The sequence below is a fragment of the Corapipo altera genome, unplaced genomic scaffold, assembly GCF_003945725.1.
Source record: "Corapipo altera isolate COAL_440 unplaced genomic scaffold, ASM394572v1 22b, whole genome shotgun sequence".
Taxonomy (NCBI): Eukaryota; Metazoa; Chordata; class Aves; order Passeriformes; family Pipridae; genus Corapipo; species Corapipo altera.
Window position 1 is genome coordinate 24,130,849 of NW_020884876.1, and position 18,938 is coordinate 24,149,786.

At 38.6% G+C, this 18,938-nt stretch overlaps 1 protein-coding gene and 1 long non-coding RNA gene across 4 annotated transcripts in view; both read right to left on the reverse strand.

The window, feature by feature from the left end:
- Positions 1 to 3,495: 3,495 nt before the first annotated feature.
- LOC113943597 lies at positions 3,496 to 10,684 on the reverse strand. The gene is made up of 5 exons (XR_003526391.1): positions 9,503 to 10,684; positions 8,144 to 8,219; positions 4,408 to 4,508; positions 4,044 to 4,113; positions 3,496 to 3,713 (listed from the first exon to the last, which is right to left on the reverse strand). It is a non-coding gene; the product is annotated as an uncharacterized LOC113943597 (long non-coding RNA).
- A 1,248-nt stretch (positions 10,685 to 11,932) lies between these two features.
- The window catches only part of GSTCD (glutathione S-transferase C-terminal domain containing), a 61,624-nt gene continuing 54,618 nt past the window's right edge, over positions 11,933 to 18,938 (reverse strand). For all 3 annotated transcript variants that reach the window (XM_027635558.1, XM_027635557.1, XM_027635559.1), the window contains exons 11-12: positions 16,058 to 16,127; positions 11,933 to 12,613 (exon numbers count right to left, since the gene is read on the reverse strand). In XM_027635558.1, coding sequence (XP_027491359.1) covers positions 12,477 to 12,613; positions 16,058 to 16,127 — 207 coding nt within the window. In that variant the 3' untranslated portion in view covers positions 11,933 to 12,476. The remainder of the gene's footprint in view (positions 12,614 to 16,057; positions 16,128 to 18,938) is intronic.

Below are 18,938 nucleotides of genomic sequence, written 5' to 3' on the forward strand. Positions count from 1 at the left end.
TATCCTCAGAATTTGAATGCTCCCACTTCTTTTAGGCAAGGTAAGTGCTAACATCATATTAATTAGATTATTTATGTCTGTCAGGTAGGCAGTGCAAATGTCAATGGCATTTATTCTTGTAACAGTAGCTTTGGTGTATACCAATAGTACACAGATACTCTGCAAATGCAAACTTACCAAGAATTAAAACCAACTGCAGTTACAAATTCCCTCAGTAAGGATTTTTCAGCTGGAACATGTTTCACTTCAGAGGGCTATTTGGTATTTACTACAGAGCACATAAAAGCGATCCAGTTGTAGTAAAGATTCATAAACCAAGCAAAGGTTTCAACTTGCATAATTGCTTAAAATCCCTTTAAAAAGGATTTTATTTTCCAGAATCCTACTTTGAACGTGAAATGTTATTCCAACAGGGATGAGGTATCTATTTATAACCAAATGTTTCTGTGTAGTGGTCAAATGCAAAAAAAGAGGAATTGAATGTTTATTTTAGTCTTGATTTTCTTCCAATACCTTGTGTAATTTGTCCTGAAATTCTAATTATATCCCCCTATATAAACACTGCAAATATGAAAACCGAAAGACTATTTGCTACAGCTTTTTTCCTCCTTTTTTCCAAAGTAAAGAGATGCCTGTGGTCAAATTACTTAATGAAAAGAATTCAGTGTGTCAGTGATCATTCCAACAAAGAAAACATGTCCATTTACAGTATTGTTTAACTATTTCTATGTTGGTGACCACATTAAATGGGTATTTGAATGGAAATATGCCAGATGAATAAAAACAGCCTTCATGGGTGCCAAACATTAGCTATTTCTACAAAATTAGCTAAAAGTTTGCAAAATTACACACACCTATTATAAGTGCTGGCCTCTTAGGCAACTCAGAAGTCTATTGCTGATGTGATTTTAAGAAAGCAATGCCAATAAAATACACCAGGAGTTATTACCAGCCCATTATTTCATCATCAAAGCTTATGTTGAACCACAGCAATATATATGCATTATAGCTCAGGAACTGTGGCACAGCAGGAGTATAAAAATGGGTATCTATTTATGAAAGAAATCTACACTTTATGCTGAAAAGTAATGTTAACTGGACAAAACCCATAATAACCAGAAGCTGTGCAATTCAACAGCCTTTTCGTAGTTGCAGAATAAAATTGAATAAAAGTTAATTTTAAGAAGTCAGCCACTGCAGACCTCAATTAAAGGAAGGTGCCTGGGATTTGCAGTAGTGAATCGGAACTCTGATTCTTCTGGTTGCCAACAGTGGGCTGAACTGAAGGCCTCTGAGAAAGGAGCAACAAAGTTTTTAATGAATAGCAGTTGGCCGAAAAATCTTGGCCTAAGTTCTAAACCATGAGGCTTCTATCCCTCATGATCCTTCCCTATCATCCATTAAAACTATGTGTAACTTCGTTATCCTTATTTAAAAACCCCTCTATTTAAATTCTTGATTTAAAACCTAGCACAATGGTAGTTTGTCATAGGAAATTCCACTGGCTAAATACAGATGCCACAAAGAAACATGCACATTATAAATACAATCACTTGGCTTTGAGTTTGCAAACTTACTGGCACCCCTAGAGTGCTACACAAAGATGGTTATGTTATCCCAGACCACCATTTTTGTATTTTCTTTGCAAAATAATAGTATTCTTTTTAAAAAATCACCTACATGATTTTCTTCAGCTGATGCCTGTGTTTTAATATGTATTTTTATATATACTGAATGCAACCAAATTGTAGATCAGCTTGTCACAAAAAAAAAAAAACCACAAAAAAACCCCATAAGCAGCTCTTACCTCTATCAATTCAAACAGCCACTGATAAGCCAGAAATGGTCCACAGTCCAGGAAATACCAGATTAAAAACCTTTCTACAAACATATGTCAAGGTAGGGAAACAAAATTGCTAGAGGGAGAGAGTTCCACAGCTAGGGTATGTCAAATACCCATCCTCCATTCGACTCACGCTTCTCTCTCCACAATTATACCTCACTGCTCCTCTCCATATGCCTACACCAGAAGTACCCCAGCTCTCTTGAAAATATTAGATTAAAACATCTGATCAGTGGAGTAGCTACTGTGTGAGGTTTTCCTCCTTTTTTTTTTTTTTTTACTCAAGTAAGTTAACAGTTGCATTTTAGACTTGTTCATGTTTATTTCAGAGGTCAGAAAACTTACCTGTTTCCTCCATGTTTAAGATTTCCCATCTTACCACAGCTACAACCTGTTTCCCCGACTTGGATACAGTTCTCTAACTCATACAAATCCATAGGAGTAGAAAGGACCCATCTGAGAGTATTTGGAGAGCTGGCTGGCATCATCATGAGGCTGCTGTTTACTGTCTTTGAAAGGTTGTGAAGCCTGGAGAGGTTCCCCAATCATTTCAGCAAGAAGGACAACACAGGTAACTACATGGAGGTCACTCTTTCTAGGTCTCCTGGAAACCCTCTAGCCCAATACATTTACGATTTCCATCTAACTCTGCAGCCTCCTTAAGAAATGAGTATCACCTCCCCACACAAGCTCCTAAAACTACAAAACTTTATCCTGCTTCTTACCTGTAACACCATTTTGAGAATGTTTGGCCTATTCACCCCTAATAATTCCAAAATGTTACATTTCTAACTGGAGTCAAGGCCTTTGAGATGCTACTGTTTGTGAGTGACCAAAATTACAGGAATTCAAAGAAAAAAACACTAAAATTGAGAAAGGCATAAAAATTTGATGTCAAGACAATGCTGGAGATAAGGAAAGCCAAGTTTTGAGTTTTCTGTTTCATGGCACAGATGAATCTACTGTTGTATTGTTTACCTTGGATGTGCCTTTTCCTCTTTATTACTTTCATATAACAAAAGTTATTTTCTTTTCTCTGGACAATTAATTTCACTTTACCGTAACTGAGAATTATATTGGTATAATTGAAGGAGCTGGAGGTACAATACAGTCGTAGTGCTAACAGCTCCAACTAACTTCATACATTCAAAAATACATTCCTTCAAAACCCTCCAAATTCTAATTATAATGGTAAACAAAATGTTACAACACTAACTGCAGCAGCTTGTTTATATATCAGTTATTCTCAAAGAAAATATTTTTCTTTGGATGTGTGCACAACCTGTTGCTCTTTCAATCTTCTGGGCACTGAAAACACAACATTTCCACCAAAATATCTACCTGAGTGCATCCTGAGAAATAGAAGGCCTCTCACCCCAAGCAGTGCCTGTTTCTTTTCTCCCATACAACACCCACTGGCCACAAGAACTACAAAGCTTTAGCACCTTTCCCCCAGAATCAATGACTACACTGTGGTGAAGAGAACGAGTGCTTTTGATTGGTCAAACCAGGAGTGTTATTTCCACCTGTGAAAAGACATCTCTGTCTACCAGCAGAGTCTAACATAGACTTGACTATACTTAAATTAATCAATGCTTTATTTATAATTAAATTCAAGAAAAATAGAACTATATACAGGAAGAACTATGTATACAAAGAAACAAGTCTTTACACAGCCTATCCCCCAAGATCCATCTGAGTCTGTCTGGAGAAATAGTTCTCATATATAAATGGGATGATATTTTTCATGACTGAGTTCTGTCCTGCAGGCTGGGCAAGTGCTGGCAGTCTGAAGAGCAACAGGGAGGCATCAACTGCAGTAGACACGACCACAGGGGGTCGATGCAATCAGTTGTTCACTTTGCGCAGTCTGAAAGAAAGAAAACCACAATATGTATTGGGAGGAAAGAATATAAGTTTGCTGCTCTATTGGCACCAGACAAACAGGACTTGTAGTATTTGGAATCAGTAGATTACTACTGCTAGAATAATGAGGGACCCACAGATCTTCCAGAGCCATCTTGGCAGGGGTTTCTCTCTCTATGCACAGCACCAAAAAGTGACTTGTGGAGCTTCACAGCAAGGTCTGTGCTTCAAGCTGCCCGTAGCATCCCACATAAGACAACCGAGTTGAGCAACTCCCCCTCTGCCCCAATCCCCTCCCACAAAACAGAAAGGATGACAACATATGGATCCTTACCCATGAGTAGCAATCCATGCAAATCCCATGGAAGACAGTACCAGAGAGCCTTGTATTACAGAGAACAGAACTAGAAGGAACATTCAGCCATTAATTTCACCATGCATCAAGGGTTATGGAAACATAAAAGGTCAGAAATTAAAGCATCCCCTATTCTCATTTAGCAACATCCCAGCCCAGCAACACACTCATTGCAAGAACTTTTATGTACTGCAAGCACTTCAGCATATCTCAAGCCATATAGCAAAAAACATTCAATAATGATTTCATGAACAGAAGGGAAAAGCCCAAAAACTTGGCAAAAACCTGTTTCTACAGTATATCAGAAATCAGACCTTAGAGAGACAATTTATATCTCACATACCCATCAATATCTCCTTGTTCGTCTTCATCATCACTAATCAGTAGCACTACTGGATTATCTGCTGCTCTGGAGACAAGTGGGTGCTGGTGGCCCTGCTCTGACTGTGGCAATAAGGTAGAAATGGAATCAGCTTAGGAACCACCTGAACACCCCCTTCCCTGCTCCTCCATTTCTGTTCCCTAATTGGATTTCAGCTGGAGGTGTTTGTTTCCCTCTTTCTCCTCCAAACAGGCAAATTCAGCTGTGATAGCCACAAACTTTTGTGTAAGATCAACAGCTGCTGCAGAAAGGAAACCACAGGAACTGAGAATAAAGAATTACAGTTTGTTGCTCTGTTGGCACCAGGCAAACAGGACTTGAAGTATTTGCAAATTGTCAGTCACTTCTAGAACTATAAGGAACTATAAGATCTGCCAGTGTCATCTTGGCAAGGATTTCCCCCTGAATGTACACCATCAAGAAGTGACATGGAGGGTCATGCTAATTGGAGCATCAAAGCAAGGTCTGTGCTTCAAGTCAACAAACTCCCAGTCACCAGAGCCCTCGGAGCAGGACTCCCCATGGCGTGGTAACATTTCATGCCCAGGTAGCAGGAGTGCACTTTGCATCCTCATAGAGTTCCAGAATGCCTTGCCTTGGAAGGCACCTTGAAGATCACCTAGTTCCAACCCCTTGCCATGGGCAGGGATGCCACTGGCTGGATCAGGGTGCTCAGGGCCCTGTCCACCTTGGCCTGGAATGGGGCCTTCCAAGGATGGGACATCCACAGCTTCTCTGGGCAGCCTGTTCCAGTTTATCACCATCCTCAGCACTTCTTCCTAACATCCGATCCAAATCTCCCCTCTTCTATTTGAAACCCATTCCCCTTTCTCCTATGACTCTCTGCCTCCTTTAGACACTGGGAGGCTGCAATGAGGTCTCCCTGGAGCCTGCTCCTCTCCAGGCTGGACAGCCCTGGCTCTCCCAGCCTGGCTGCAGAGGAGAGCTGCTCCAGCCCTCTGAGCATCTCTGTGGCCTCCTCCAGCCCCACTCTAACAGGCATATCCTGCCTGGATGCAGCACTCCAGATGGGGCCTTCTGAGGGCAGATCAGAGGGAGACATTCACCTCCCTCCCCCTTCAGCCTGAGTAACACTGTAGCCTTTCCATGGCTAAGGAAACCCAACCAAACACCCCCTAAAAAGAAACTCAAACCCTTCCTTAGCCTTCCTCCTTCATTATTAGTCTGTTGCTGAAAACTCTTACAAGACTGCTTTTACCCTAGTAAACAGCAATTAAAACTAAATCAATTTTTTTTTAAACTGTTGAAAATCCAACAGTTTAGATCCTTATTTCAAGTCTCTGAGGTCTTGACGTTTTCAGGCGTTCAACTATTCCTCTGCCAGCATTTCACAACAGGGCTGGGAGGAGGTTTGCTCTGCTCCTGGGGACAGCACCTTCCTACCAAGGCCCTGCTCTGCTATGAAAGGTGAGACACCAAAAAAAGTCAAATTAAAATTCTGTTTGCCTTCTAGGCAGTCTGCCACTGAACCTGCATTCAGAGGGATCAGCTGGGGCTTCCAAGAGGCAGCAACCCTGTCTCAGCCCTGCCAGATGCAGGAATGCTCCTCAGCCCCTGCTCCCATGGGTGTTCTCAGGTGTGGGGAGGATGGTGAAAATTCATCTAATGCTGTGGATAGTGTAAGGATATTTTCAGCTCATGCTCTACATGAGGAGGTCATTTCTTACAAAAACTTCTGTTATGACAACTCTTGCTTTTAGGTAATTGGCAACATGTTGAGAGTTTGAATGGGTAAAGATGACTTTCCCATTTTCCTGAACCCTGTGTCTGGGAACTGAAGCAAAGGTTTCCGTCATTCTATTTGCATACTTCGTTTCTCATATTCAGTGCTTTGAAACTGGTATGAAGTACTTAATTATTCATATATTAAATATTTATTTGGAATTAATTTAGCATCTTAGCATTTTTATATCAAGCCTTACATCTCCTTTAGGATTTTTGTAATCTAAAATTCTGCCCTTTGGACCCAACATTTTTGGAAAGCAAAAGCATTTAAGCTGAGATGAAGCACAAGTGGATTTACTGGATTATGAACATTCCACATGTTAAAACAAGGAGCCTGTCCACTCACGCTCCAGGTACAGCTGAGGTTGGCTGAGTGGACTCAGCACCACTTGTGTTTTGGGGCAGGACTGGAAGGCTTTTAGCAGGAATGTGTCCTCAGGGGTAAGGGAAGAGGGAACACTGAGGAAAAGGAGGGGCACCTTTTAGTAAGTCAAACATTTGAAGGCTATTGGGCTTGATCCCCCTCATTGCTGCTAGACAATCGCAGCAGGGGGCTGAGAGACCTTTATGGTAAGGCCCAACACTTTTTAATTAAACCTGTTATTGAAAATATTCATCACTCAGTTGTGGGAGGGAGAGAAACCTCCTGTCCATTCTCTGCAAATGCCAGGGAAGCTGTAAAGGCCACATACCTGTTTTATCTCCTCCCATGTGGGCAGTTTTGAAGCAAGGTGCAAGACCTCTGAAACAACCTCTGCCTTTCCACCACAGGAAGGAAGAAGTTTATCAACTTCCAAAAAAAAAGGTTAATTATAAGAGATGCTGATTTTGAGCTGTGGGTAGACAAACAACTGCACTCCACAAGGTGGCAGAGGTCCAGTAACCAGCCCAGTCCTTCAGCCCCATCACCATGACCATGGTTGCCCACAGGGCTCCTGCCCACAGGGCACCCAAGCGAAATGTGTTGTCCTCATGTGTTGTCCTCATGGGCTGCCAGGGATTTGTAGCTGGTTATTGATGGGGGGTGCGAGACACCCGGCCCTCCACATGGCTCAGCACAGGAACAGGGTTGCACTCCCCAGAGCAATTCGGCAGACCAGTCCCTCTAAATCCACCATGGGGAAATGTCCCTCTACATGCACACAGAAATAGGAAAGGATTACTAAAAGGATTATCAAAAGAAGCCCTAAAGAGATGTTATTATTGACAAATAATAATTTGTACTAGTCTCACTGAGGATTGCATTTCACTTCATGTGTCAATATGTGCCTTTGCTTGACTACAACAATGGCTGTGACTTCAGAATATGTTTCCCAAAATCTTCATAAGGAAGTGCTGGTGGGTGGTCTATTAGAGAAATATATATTAAGGCTGTTCAGAGTAAGTAAAAACATTTCTGACGTCCCCTGATGGTAGTCCGTAGTGAGTGGCTTCTTTTGCAGAACTAAAACCCAGGTAGGTTTCTTTTTGCTGGGGCTGCTTTGCACCTTCCTTAATACCTTCCTAGTACTTCTCTTGGCAAAGGATGGAGGCTTTGCAGCATCTTCCATCCTCCAAAAACCTGGATATGCTTAGGCCTCCTCCAGTTGCCCAGGCTTGTCTGCCAGCTGAGGAGTAGGAAGGCTTAGCACTGGAAGGAGTGGTTTGCTGGGGGTCTGGGTGGTATTTCAGCAAATCTCAGTCCCTGGTCCTTGGCACAGGATGATGATGGGTCTCACTGAGTAACTATAGCCTGTCAGGTGAAAATTGTTATTGTCCTATAGCTGTGTTCCTTCGCTTTTGAGAAGCGCTGCTTCCAGCTGCTCTCTCAGGTAGTGTTAATACTTGGAGTCTGTGTTTTCTAAGTGAAAGTGAGTAACATTATTCCCAAGCGGAAAAAATGAAAGTGAAAAGGCATCACGTTCGCACGGCATAACACGTGCCCGTGATGGGGACAGGGACAGCAGCTTACCAAGGTTCAGGAAGGCTTACTCCTGTTCTGCTCTGCAGGTTTCATGTCCAGGAAAACACATTTCAGGCCTGAAATACTGCAAGTGAAACAGAAACCAAGGGAGGTTGCAACTTCTGATCAGCTTTTTAGAGGCTAATATTGGGATAATGTTAACTCCTCTCCTTTTATTTTTTTAATTGACCTGATAGTTTATTATAAAACTATCCTCAATACCCTTACCTATTTCAAAAATACAGGTATTTTCTTAAATTCACTTTGAGGAGAAGACTGCAGAGCAGGATATTTCATTCGATTTCTCATTAAAGAAAAGCTATAAGCAAAGAGAAAATTATTTTGGTTTCAGTTTTATTCTTTGTGTAGAATCTTAATATATTAATGTAGAAAGTTTAATTTCCTTTTATGATAATTGTAATAAGCTGAAACTTGCTAAGCATAAGCTACTGAACCGAAACCATGACAGCCAGGTAGTTTAAGTGCAAGTCTGAGCACGGAAAGTTTGGAGGTTGTCTTTATTTTATTAGAGGTATGTAAGTAATACCAGACATATAGAGAGGTAAATGTATGATACCTAGGTTTTCCTTTTGTTAGAAAAGAACGGTAATAAAATCATGGCAACTTAGACTGAGACTGTATTTCAGGAATTTGTTATGACAGGAAAATGCTCCCAGGCAAAAACACTGAAAATACTGTCTGGCTTAAAGGAAAATGTGTTTTTCTTTGTGCTGACAACTGAGCACTAAGACTGAAAACAACTTCAACTGTTCAGTTACTTTTTGCTAATCAATGCTTTTCTAGCTTAATACTTTTTTCAAATTATATATATATATTCATTGAAAGGGTAAATTACTAACGCTAAATCAAAATCTTAAAGAAAATTGCCACAGCTGGTGTCTAGCCAAACTACCATCTATTTAAACCCATTATAAAATCAGCTGTATGCCATTTCATTGCAGGTTACTTAAAGCTCAAATTGACTTGACCTAAAGGGTTTTTTAATTGTTCTTTTCAATGAGAATACCTGGCACATCATGTCACCTAAGAATACAGCTATTTAAAACAACATTTCTGCTTATTGTCATTTCATCCACCAGTTAGCTAAAAGTTAAGCAATAATGAGGAATGGAAAACATCAGTCTAAAATTTATGGCCATTCTATGAATAAATCATTTTGTATGTGTCTTTCTAAGAATGATAATTGAATAATTTTGACAACTTGTAATTTATCTACTAGGAATGTCCCTTGTTTATTACTACCCCTGCCTAAATATGGCAACACGACTAAGGAAGCAGATCATTAACACACTAAAGACAAAAATTAAAAACCAAAAATAAAGATACATGTACACACAGACAACTCACTTTAACAGACAGAGGAGCTCAGTTCAGTTTGGTCATCTGTTCCTGTTATAAGCATACTTTTTCCAGCATTACAGGCTACAAGGGTAACATAGAGGAAGACTGTCAAAATGATTGAAAATTATGACTGTGCTAGGACAACATTTTGTTCATTCTACAGCTGGTCCCAGTGGGGCCAGACACAAAACAAACACAAATAGTATTTAGGTATGCTCCTTGGACATCAAACTAACTCCTTGCATAACAAGCAGCTAGAAGAACAACAGCTGTTCACTCACCAGGACCACACTGTCTAGTCACCTTGTTTGGGGAAGTCTAGGCTCTATTAATTCCTTACCATTTATGTATACAGAAACATAGAGCAAAGTAACATACCTAAAAATTGTGTTCACATTTCTAGAGAAAAGTACATGGCAGAGTAGCAATTTAATCTGTGGTAAATTAGGTATTATCAGTTGTTGCAATTATCTTCTGCTTTTTTATGCTTTTTTTCATCTGCTCCTCTTCAGTTTTCAATAAACATCATTTCATCTCAAGTATCATTCTTTATTATTCATACTAATATAGCTCCATCCTTAGATATAAGGAGGATTCTGTTCTGAGAAGAAAAGAAACCAGAGCCCATTGATGCCAATAGCAACAAAGTCACAAAGCAGTATTACAAATGGAATGCAGTCTCACTAATCCTGTAAACCATCAAGATGACGGATACTGTGATATGCCATCAAAATATTCCCAGTCTCTAGGGGAAAAAAAAAAATTGTCACAAGCTCACTTTCTATAGTTTGGCTTATCCAAGAAAAATGGGATGTCATGATGCATATAAACGCAGCTCTACTTTTACTCCCTTGCATCTATAAACCTTTTCCTCCTGTGAAGCCTATTTCTATGTGGGGCAGCAGATATAAAATAATTTACTTAAGTCACAAATAAGAAACACCTGTGGGAAACTGTCATCAACATGAAAACAGGTACTTTAAAAAAATGGGGGGAAAAATCCACCACATGAAACAGAGATTGGTATTCGGATTCTTGTGTGACTAATTGTTTTTCTTGACCATTCAAAGCCCCTAATAACCTCTTAGACTATTTGTTCAAATAAGGCTCCTTTTCCAACTCTCTTTCTAAGAAATACTGAAATTTTTATCCTTTATTCAGTAGCACACATGCTCCCTGTGGCACATCCCATATAACTATTATAGACTATTGATATAGGTATTGTAGAAACTGTGAAGCATGTAACAACACAGATCTTTGCTCTACTGAAAGCCATTTATTACTGCATAACATCAGATCATGCCAAATATTCAACATCACCATAATTAAAACATTGATAATGCTACCCATTGCCTGGAGCAGAGCAGTATGAAAATCCTTACTGTAAACAGCATCAAAATTTCCAACAGGTATCTCACCTTGATGAGTTCTTCCTTCAGCACAAAAAGGCCATGAAGAAACATTTTCTCACTCCAGAAAAGTAATTTAACATGTTCAGATTGACACACCACCATCTCAGAAAGCAAATTCTCTTTGGGCAAGTATGAGAGAAAACCCTGGAGATAATTGGTATCACCATGTATTTTATACCTGCCATTTATGCCATTGCCATACCAACCTCCAGTTACTCCTGTAACTATAAAAAGTTGCAGAACTCAGGCTAAAGGTAGGAATTCACTCCTACTTGCTCACTTTTGTGCTTCCAAGTAAGTGGGCAGCATCCTTCAGTTTTTCACATGAAAAAAACCCCAAGCATTTAGATCTTTTAGATATCTAAGTATCTATGAAGAATAAAATATTTCAGGGTCCTTTTCCCCCTCTAATATCTATTGTTTGTAATTCAGCTTGCCACATGCACTGAAGCTATGTTCACAGTTTTCAAACTTATCATTATTTAAATTAAAACATGGCAGAATTCATAAATATGTAAAACCCTTAAACATGCAGCAAAAATTTCATTAGGAGCTATTTTCCATTGTGTTAGTTTCAACAGATGATTTTAAATTAGGGTAGAAAACTGAACACAGAAGGCTTATTTTCATTTTAGAGTAACATGACTGTGACTGATCTTTTCAAATCGTTCCACAATCGCAACTTGGACCAAATTTTAAACTGATAACAAAATCAATGAAGATAGAGTATATAGACGCAGGAACTATTCTTAAAAATTTCTTCTGTCAGCAGAGTTTTTTACAAATAGGAAGAAATACACTTGAATACACTTCACTTAGCAAAGGTGATAATGAAGTATGCATTTGCTGACATCATCACTAGCTCCCACTATCTGGTCAATGGATAACTAGGGGCTTGATTTCTTCAAACACAATTTCAAATACCTGCTAACAGAATTCTTGTGTAATACTTAATACTTAAATCTTGTTAAAAAATGACTGGCAAGTTTGAATACATTTTTAATAAACAGAATGAGGCCCAAAGTAATCTGATGAACTTTTATTAAAAATAATCTTCCTACAGTAGTATGGAATTCTTTAGCAAAGTCAAGCCACCACCTGTTCCACATCCTTCTTCACTAACACCGTAAATCTGATCTTTTCTGTTCCTCTAGTGATCAGCACTTCTGGCTGATAACTGCTCCGCTTATAAACCCAAACGCAGCTTTTGACCACGAACGCAATTTTCAAGCAGCCAAGAAACAGTTTTACTGAAAAGGAAACCACCTTCCCTTCAATGAGACCAACTTTTTTCTAAATCTTTACAGATGGATATAATTCCATGCACAGTCATTAGATCCAGAAACTTCTCAGAAGAGAACCAAAAGTTGCTTAATGACACATCGCAAGTTGATTTGTGATGCTCTGCATGCAGTTTGCTTTTTAAGACTTTTTGGGCTGCTTCCTTTTCCGAGTGCAATGCATTCAAGATGCGTGATGTCTGGTTCCCAGCTCTGCTTCTATCTGCTGGATGTCATTATGCACTGAAGATTTATGTTCTATTTCGAATCGAATGCAAGTTTCACACTCTAAGTAGGGGTGCCCACAAACATATTGTTCTTTGGAGAACAACTCTCTGGCTCCATAGATATAACTTGGACAGAGTAGTTCTGTTCTTCTGCAGCCCATGCCCGATCCAGGTCCACAAGCCCCATACACTGTTTTCCTAAAAGGAGAGCAAGGGAGAGCATGGAAACTCAGAATGTAGAAATGTTATCAGAAACGTGCACTTCAATATTTAATGTTAGGAAAACACATCAGTAAGCCATCTAAACATAAGTTCCACATCTACTTTAAAAACCATCTTAATCTGTTTTACTTCAAATAGACACTCTTTAATAGTTCCAAATCACATCTGTGACTTGTAACCCTCATTTAGCAAAGATCTTGAGAAGATTATTAACTCTTTATATATGGAGAAAGCTTAAAAACAGTCGTGCCTTTCTCAAAATGTACAGAAAAATCCATACTTTAATGTAAAAGCCACAGGAGGAAGAAAAATGCCTCGTTTACCCCTTAGCTCCTTGAATTTCCAAACTTCTACTCCCTTTATGACCATAACTGTTTTCTTCCTGTACTTTCATCTAAAATCTGAAAATCTCTGATTATTGAACTTCAACAAAAGACTACAACACAAAAAAGTTATCCAGTCTAACTGATTTGAGACATATTAATGTAACTACTTGTAAACAAGAATACTACATTGGTAATGCAAATTAAGCTTATCTCAGATTTATCTGCAGAAAAACAGGAAGGATAAATGGAGATTTTCAGCTTAGACATTTGTATTACGATACAGCCATGCCAAGATGATGGGACCATTTGTCTTTACTTATTTACTCATTATAATTGATTATTATGTTCTGAAATACCAAATTGACTTGTCAGATTGTATTTCAGCAGTTTGAAACGCTATTGCAAGAAAGGTTTAACACTTCCCTGAAACATTTTATGACTAATAGTCATACAGTCTCAAGTCCTGAACAGGGCACAATCCTCCATCAGTCTCAAAGCCAATGATCCTACCTCTTTTCCTGCTCCTGACAAAATTCCATAGTTAAATATATTTGGGGTCTGAGACCAAGGGAAGAAACAGGAGCACATCGTGTTTACCATCAGGATATGAGTCTGGCATATTCCTCTGGAGCTCCTCTGGAACTGCTTATCTCTTCCCTGAATGTATACAGAGCTTTTGCATCTGCACCATTATAAGCCCTGTTACGCACCCTGGTTAGGTGCCTGCAGAAGTTTTGGTGGGTGGCACAAATGCTCCTCAGAATCCTTGTATTTCAGAACAGCTGGTGCACATCACACTTTAATACAATACTCAATCCAATCTATTCTGTCCTTCCACAGTGAGCTGATGGCCAGAACTATCTTCTCCTTCTCAGCTGAATTCCTTAGTTACAAAATAATTTCACTACTTTGAATTCACCAACATTATGACATTTGGACTCTGTTCTGTTGGTGGCTTGGAATTTGAGAGGGGTAGTAATTGGGTAGGAGACAATTTAGAGACAAAATATTAAGGGAGGGCCTAAAAAAGAACTTTGCAACTCAATTCTGTATGGATCTATATGTTGCAGGGAGAAATTAGCAGTTTATAAACCCAGGCCACAACTCTGCAAATTACTCTTTGTGGTACTATTCTTCCCACATTTGTTGCTTCATAGAAAAATCACCTTCTGTGGCTGGTTGAAAAAAATGGTATGTACACATTCCTGCCACTGACAGCAACATCCTTATTATTCCATGTGTACACACTAAAGGGCAGCTGGGATTGTCACAACTGGGGCCTGGTTCCCTGGGTGCTCTCAGTAAGACTGTGTGAAATGCATGGAGCAGTTCTGTGTGAGCAGGTGGGCTGTAGCAATGTCCACAAAGCCATTTAACCATTCTGTTTGCACTGCTGCATATAGTGTGTAAAATCCACATTTCCAGTGACAATGATACACAGAACTTTGTTCATTTAAAAGGCAATTGCTGTGTGTAGCAGAACTGAGTTCAACTGTATATTTTTACCTTCAGAGATACTACAGAAATCAGTGATAACTCATCCGACAAATGTGTTGTTTCAGCGATGACAATCACAGACAAATGCTGTATTTTAACTTACAGGTAATGAAAGCAAATGATTTGTCACTTATCTGAAGCTACATAAATTCAATGGTAATTGCTAAAATGTAGTTTACAATATAATTCTAAAATATTAAAGAAGTAGCAGAATAAGTGATTTTTGCCACCATTTACAAGAGAAGAAAAAGCCTCCACCTGTTCAGGAATACTCTCATTAACTGAAATACACAGTTTTCTCAATACCTGCTCATGCACTTACCAAAAATGTTCTCACCATGACTGTAACACTGATCGCATGTAATTGTTTGCAAGGAAAACGTAAAAATACTGCTAAACAGTATTCCCACAAAACCAGTTTCAAAGCTGAAGCAGAACAGGGAAATGGGAACCATCTTCAATGAAACAGACTAATATTACAGGGAACTTTAAGAAAAAGTAACATTCTTGAAAACAGAAAAAGCAATGATGTAGGGGAAGAGGAGAATAAGATTTGTATTTATGGGTTTTTGTCAGAACAAAACATGTGAAAGTTACATTTGTGGAAAAAAACCCTGCAGTTTCAGACATGGTCAACAGATAAAAATTCCAATCTTTCAAAAAATAAATTTGGGTCCTATTTCAATTTTCAGTCCACAGTGTGGGGTGCTACACTGGTAACTGAACACTGCCCGTTTTAATTTCTTTTTTTCAAATACTGTGATGATAACAAAAGAAGATGCAAAATTTCTCATCAGCTTGTATACAGAATCTGCATAACTTTCTTTTTGTGCAGTGAGCATAAGAAATCTCTTGAATGCTTCAAATTAAGCTTTTAAAGAACATTATGATTATTTGCTACTACTGCTTTAATGTAGTTTGTAAGTACTTCTTCTAAGCCAAGAATTCAGAGTTATGTTCTTAGAGTTCCAAGCCTCGTCTGTCTTTTCTGACCTGGAAGCTCATTTACAGCTTCCATCAGAACAAGGACCACGCTTTTGTAAGTCAAAGCTTACGCCACGTATTTGAAGTAGTTTGTATTTTGCTGTCCTTCTGACCAAAGCCAGCCCAACCTCTGCAATTTACCCTTTTTGTTTGCAGCTGGCATTAGATGTCTACCCTCCTAAGAGAGTTATCCCCAGTGACTATGAGCAGGACAAAGGGGGCACAGTGAAAGTCACTACTATGAATAGTCTGTGCTTTTAATGGAAGATGAACTGGCAGTAGCAGGACATCAGTGAACTTTACTAAGATCTCATGCTCTTCATAAAATGGTAGGGGAAAAAAAAAGGTCAAGCAATTAAAAAAAAAATAAAATAAAAAACCAAATCAGTAAAATGCAAACTCTCTATCTTGTATTGGTGATTTTGACATAGGGGAAGTGTTTCTATACCACAGAATGGAAGAGTAAGAGTGAAATGTGACAAAACTAAAATTTTTCAAGTTTTATGTGAAGACAGCAACTTAATGCCCCATTCATAAAGGTCTACTTCTTCCTTTATATATCAAGTGAAATCATTACTGAGATGGTTTACACAGCAGCTGCGGAAATTCATACCAATTAGCCTGCGTTCAGGTGGAAGCTGAACAGCTGTCTGATCTGCAAATCTGCAAAGAATCATGTGCTCCTAAAAAAAAAAAAAAGAAGATAAAGCACGAAAAATCTAATTAAATGTTTAAAAGTATTAAAAGTGCTATTACACTGAAGACTGTATTTCTAGAAAATTTATCTGTGTGCAAATCCCAATTTTTATTCTGCAAATGTGTGTAAATCAAGATTTTGTAATCACTATCTCATTTCTCCTCATCAGTATTTGTTCCTTGCTAAACTTTCTAATTATTTTCAGCACTTGAATTGGATGCAGTGTATACAAGAGAGCATTCTTCAAAGACATACTGCAGACTAATTTTGCCTTCAATAACTGATAAGCAACACAGTCTTCTTTTAGTGCAGTCATCATAGGGCTGCACCTCTGCATCAATAAGCAGCCAAGATAAAATTCTTAAACAGGTGATTTGAACTACTGCACACTTCTCCAAGCAGTGATTTTGAATCCCAGAAGAACAGCCTCATGGTCAAACTTCCTCTGCCCTGCCAAATCCAGTCAGGATCAACTCAAAAGATCCTGAAAGCAAAAAATACCTGGCTGTGAATAGGAAAGTCTCCTCCATCAAAATTATCATAATGCAATTTCAACCTATCCCTGTTCCACTAGGAATTTTTGCAAAGGCTTCTACAACAGCTGCTGTTGATTTCTTCCTATCCTGTCACCCAGGAGGATGGTGCAGTGGACGATGCATTTCATTCCCTGTTTAGATCACTACACAAGCAGGCAGAACCCCATATCCTCATTTGCCTTCAAATCCCACCACCTATGTCAGCATTATGATTGCTCAAAGACCAGCAAAGCCAAGGAATGCAAGTTAGCCAGATGGTGAAAGAAAAAGCCTTGCAGGTGTAGCAATGAAATGAATGCTCTGATGACCGCTGTGTTCTTTGGGACAGCTGCAATATTAAGTACAGGACAGCGTAAATCAGAACCATCTTAGAATTGTACAATGTTCCCAAGTCTCCTACAATGTCACAGGGAGAAAACAGAAATGGACAACAACAAAAAGTGCTCTCCAAAGCAAAACTTCCAGAGCTATAGTTCTCAAAAAAAGGCATGTGTCTTGCATCAAAAACATTTTTTTTTTTAATTCTTGCCTGATAAAAAATTATGACATTAAAGAGTTGGTTCTTGTACCAGATGGAGAGAGCAACTTCACCTAAGGACACTTCAGGTTCTTTCAGTATTCTGAAGTAAGAATACTTACTCCACCTTTTTATCAGAGGGATATAAACATCCAAGAGTTTCTATTCCACTAAAAAGCTTCATATTAAATCAAGATGGTATCTACCCCACCGTACACTTCATCCAACTCATAAATTTAATAGACACCTGACTGCAAAAAATTTTCTTATATATTATAAAATAAAATATTATCACCATTTGATACTCAAATATTACTAATTTAAACAAATTTACACTATCTTGAGGTAAGGATATTTGTTCCCTAGTACAGCTCATTGGCATGAAGGTTTCCAGCTCACAGCTTCATAAAAGATATGGAAGCAAAATGAGAACGTGTTATAATACATTTAGGACTTACATTTACTCAACCCACCCAGTTCCATTCAAATGTGGCTATTTTTGTAGTACAAAAGAGTTGAAAATGTCAACCCAGACATGAGTACTGGAGAACAAAGGACAAAAAAGGGCCATGGGCAATGTGGCCACTACTAGGAGAGAAGCAGCAGTGACAGGCAGCTTGGAGAGAAAAATAGGGATTTAGAGGAGAGGGAAAAGATCCATCTTAGCACACAACTCCTCACCAGCCTTCAGGCACCCAATACAACTTGGCTCTTTGCAACATCAATGTTCCAGCTCTTTGGACCAGACCAGAGCCAAGGTGAGCCTTATCACTTAACCTGAAAATCTGGACTGACTCCAATGCCTTGGCTTCTTAGAGAGGTGATCCAAAGAGATAAATTAGAGCATGTTATGACTACATTGTTTACCCATGACACACATTAAATTTTCAGAAATAAGAAGAAAATCACTTCTAAAATAATGAAGGTTATAAACTGCCCAAACTTTGTGTGTGCATAAACAGTTAACTTGCTTACTAGAACACCCTTACCTTCAATTCCTATTAAATTTCCAAAGCAAAAAGTATATGCAAAGTTATACAGTTCTACTTTCTAATTCTCCTTGTGTCTTGAGAAACAGTCTCAAAATATATCATGGTAGAAATCTACAGATACCTTATTCTTTGCAACTATAAAATAATGAATTACAGCATAATGTTCTCATCAAAAAAGTTTTGGAAATGCCAGACTGCTGGATGTCTTTTTAGATCTCACGAAAATAAAAGATAAGAGAAATTAATTTAAAATGGGAACTGGAGGGGGTGACACAAACAATGTCTGGCTAACACATGGCAACTTTGGCTGCTAGCCAATAACCTGTAACAATTTATTAATATGAAATATAAAAATGCATACAGCTAGCTGCATAACAAAAGTTATTTATAACTAGGATTATTGGAGGCACCAACCAGCCTAGACCATTTGTATAGAATCTTATGTTATTAAGAGCAGCAATATTTTCTAGCCTTGTCTTTGACTCCTGTGCCCTTTGCAACACAAATAATAAAATGATGGAATCTACAGTGTTGACAAACCCTGTGATTTAAATCTCCATGGATTAACAAATTAAGAAAAAAATTCACTGAGTTGTAATGAAGTTATACACACTATTCTAATCTAGGCATCCCTGACTTTATACTGTCACCATCTCCCTCTGTACTGTTAACTAGTTTATTTTAATAATGTTAGTAAATTAATTTCTTCTGAACTGAAACCAAAGTTCTTTGTGATTATGTGTTAGAAACAC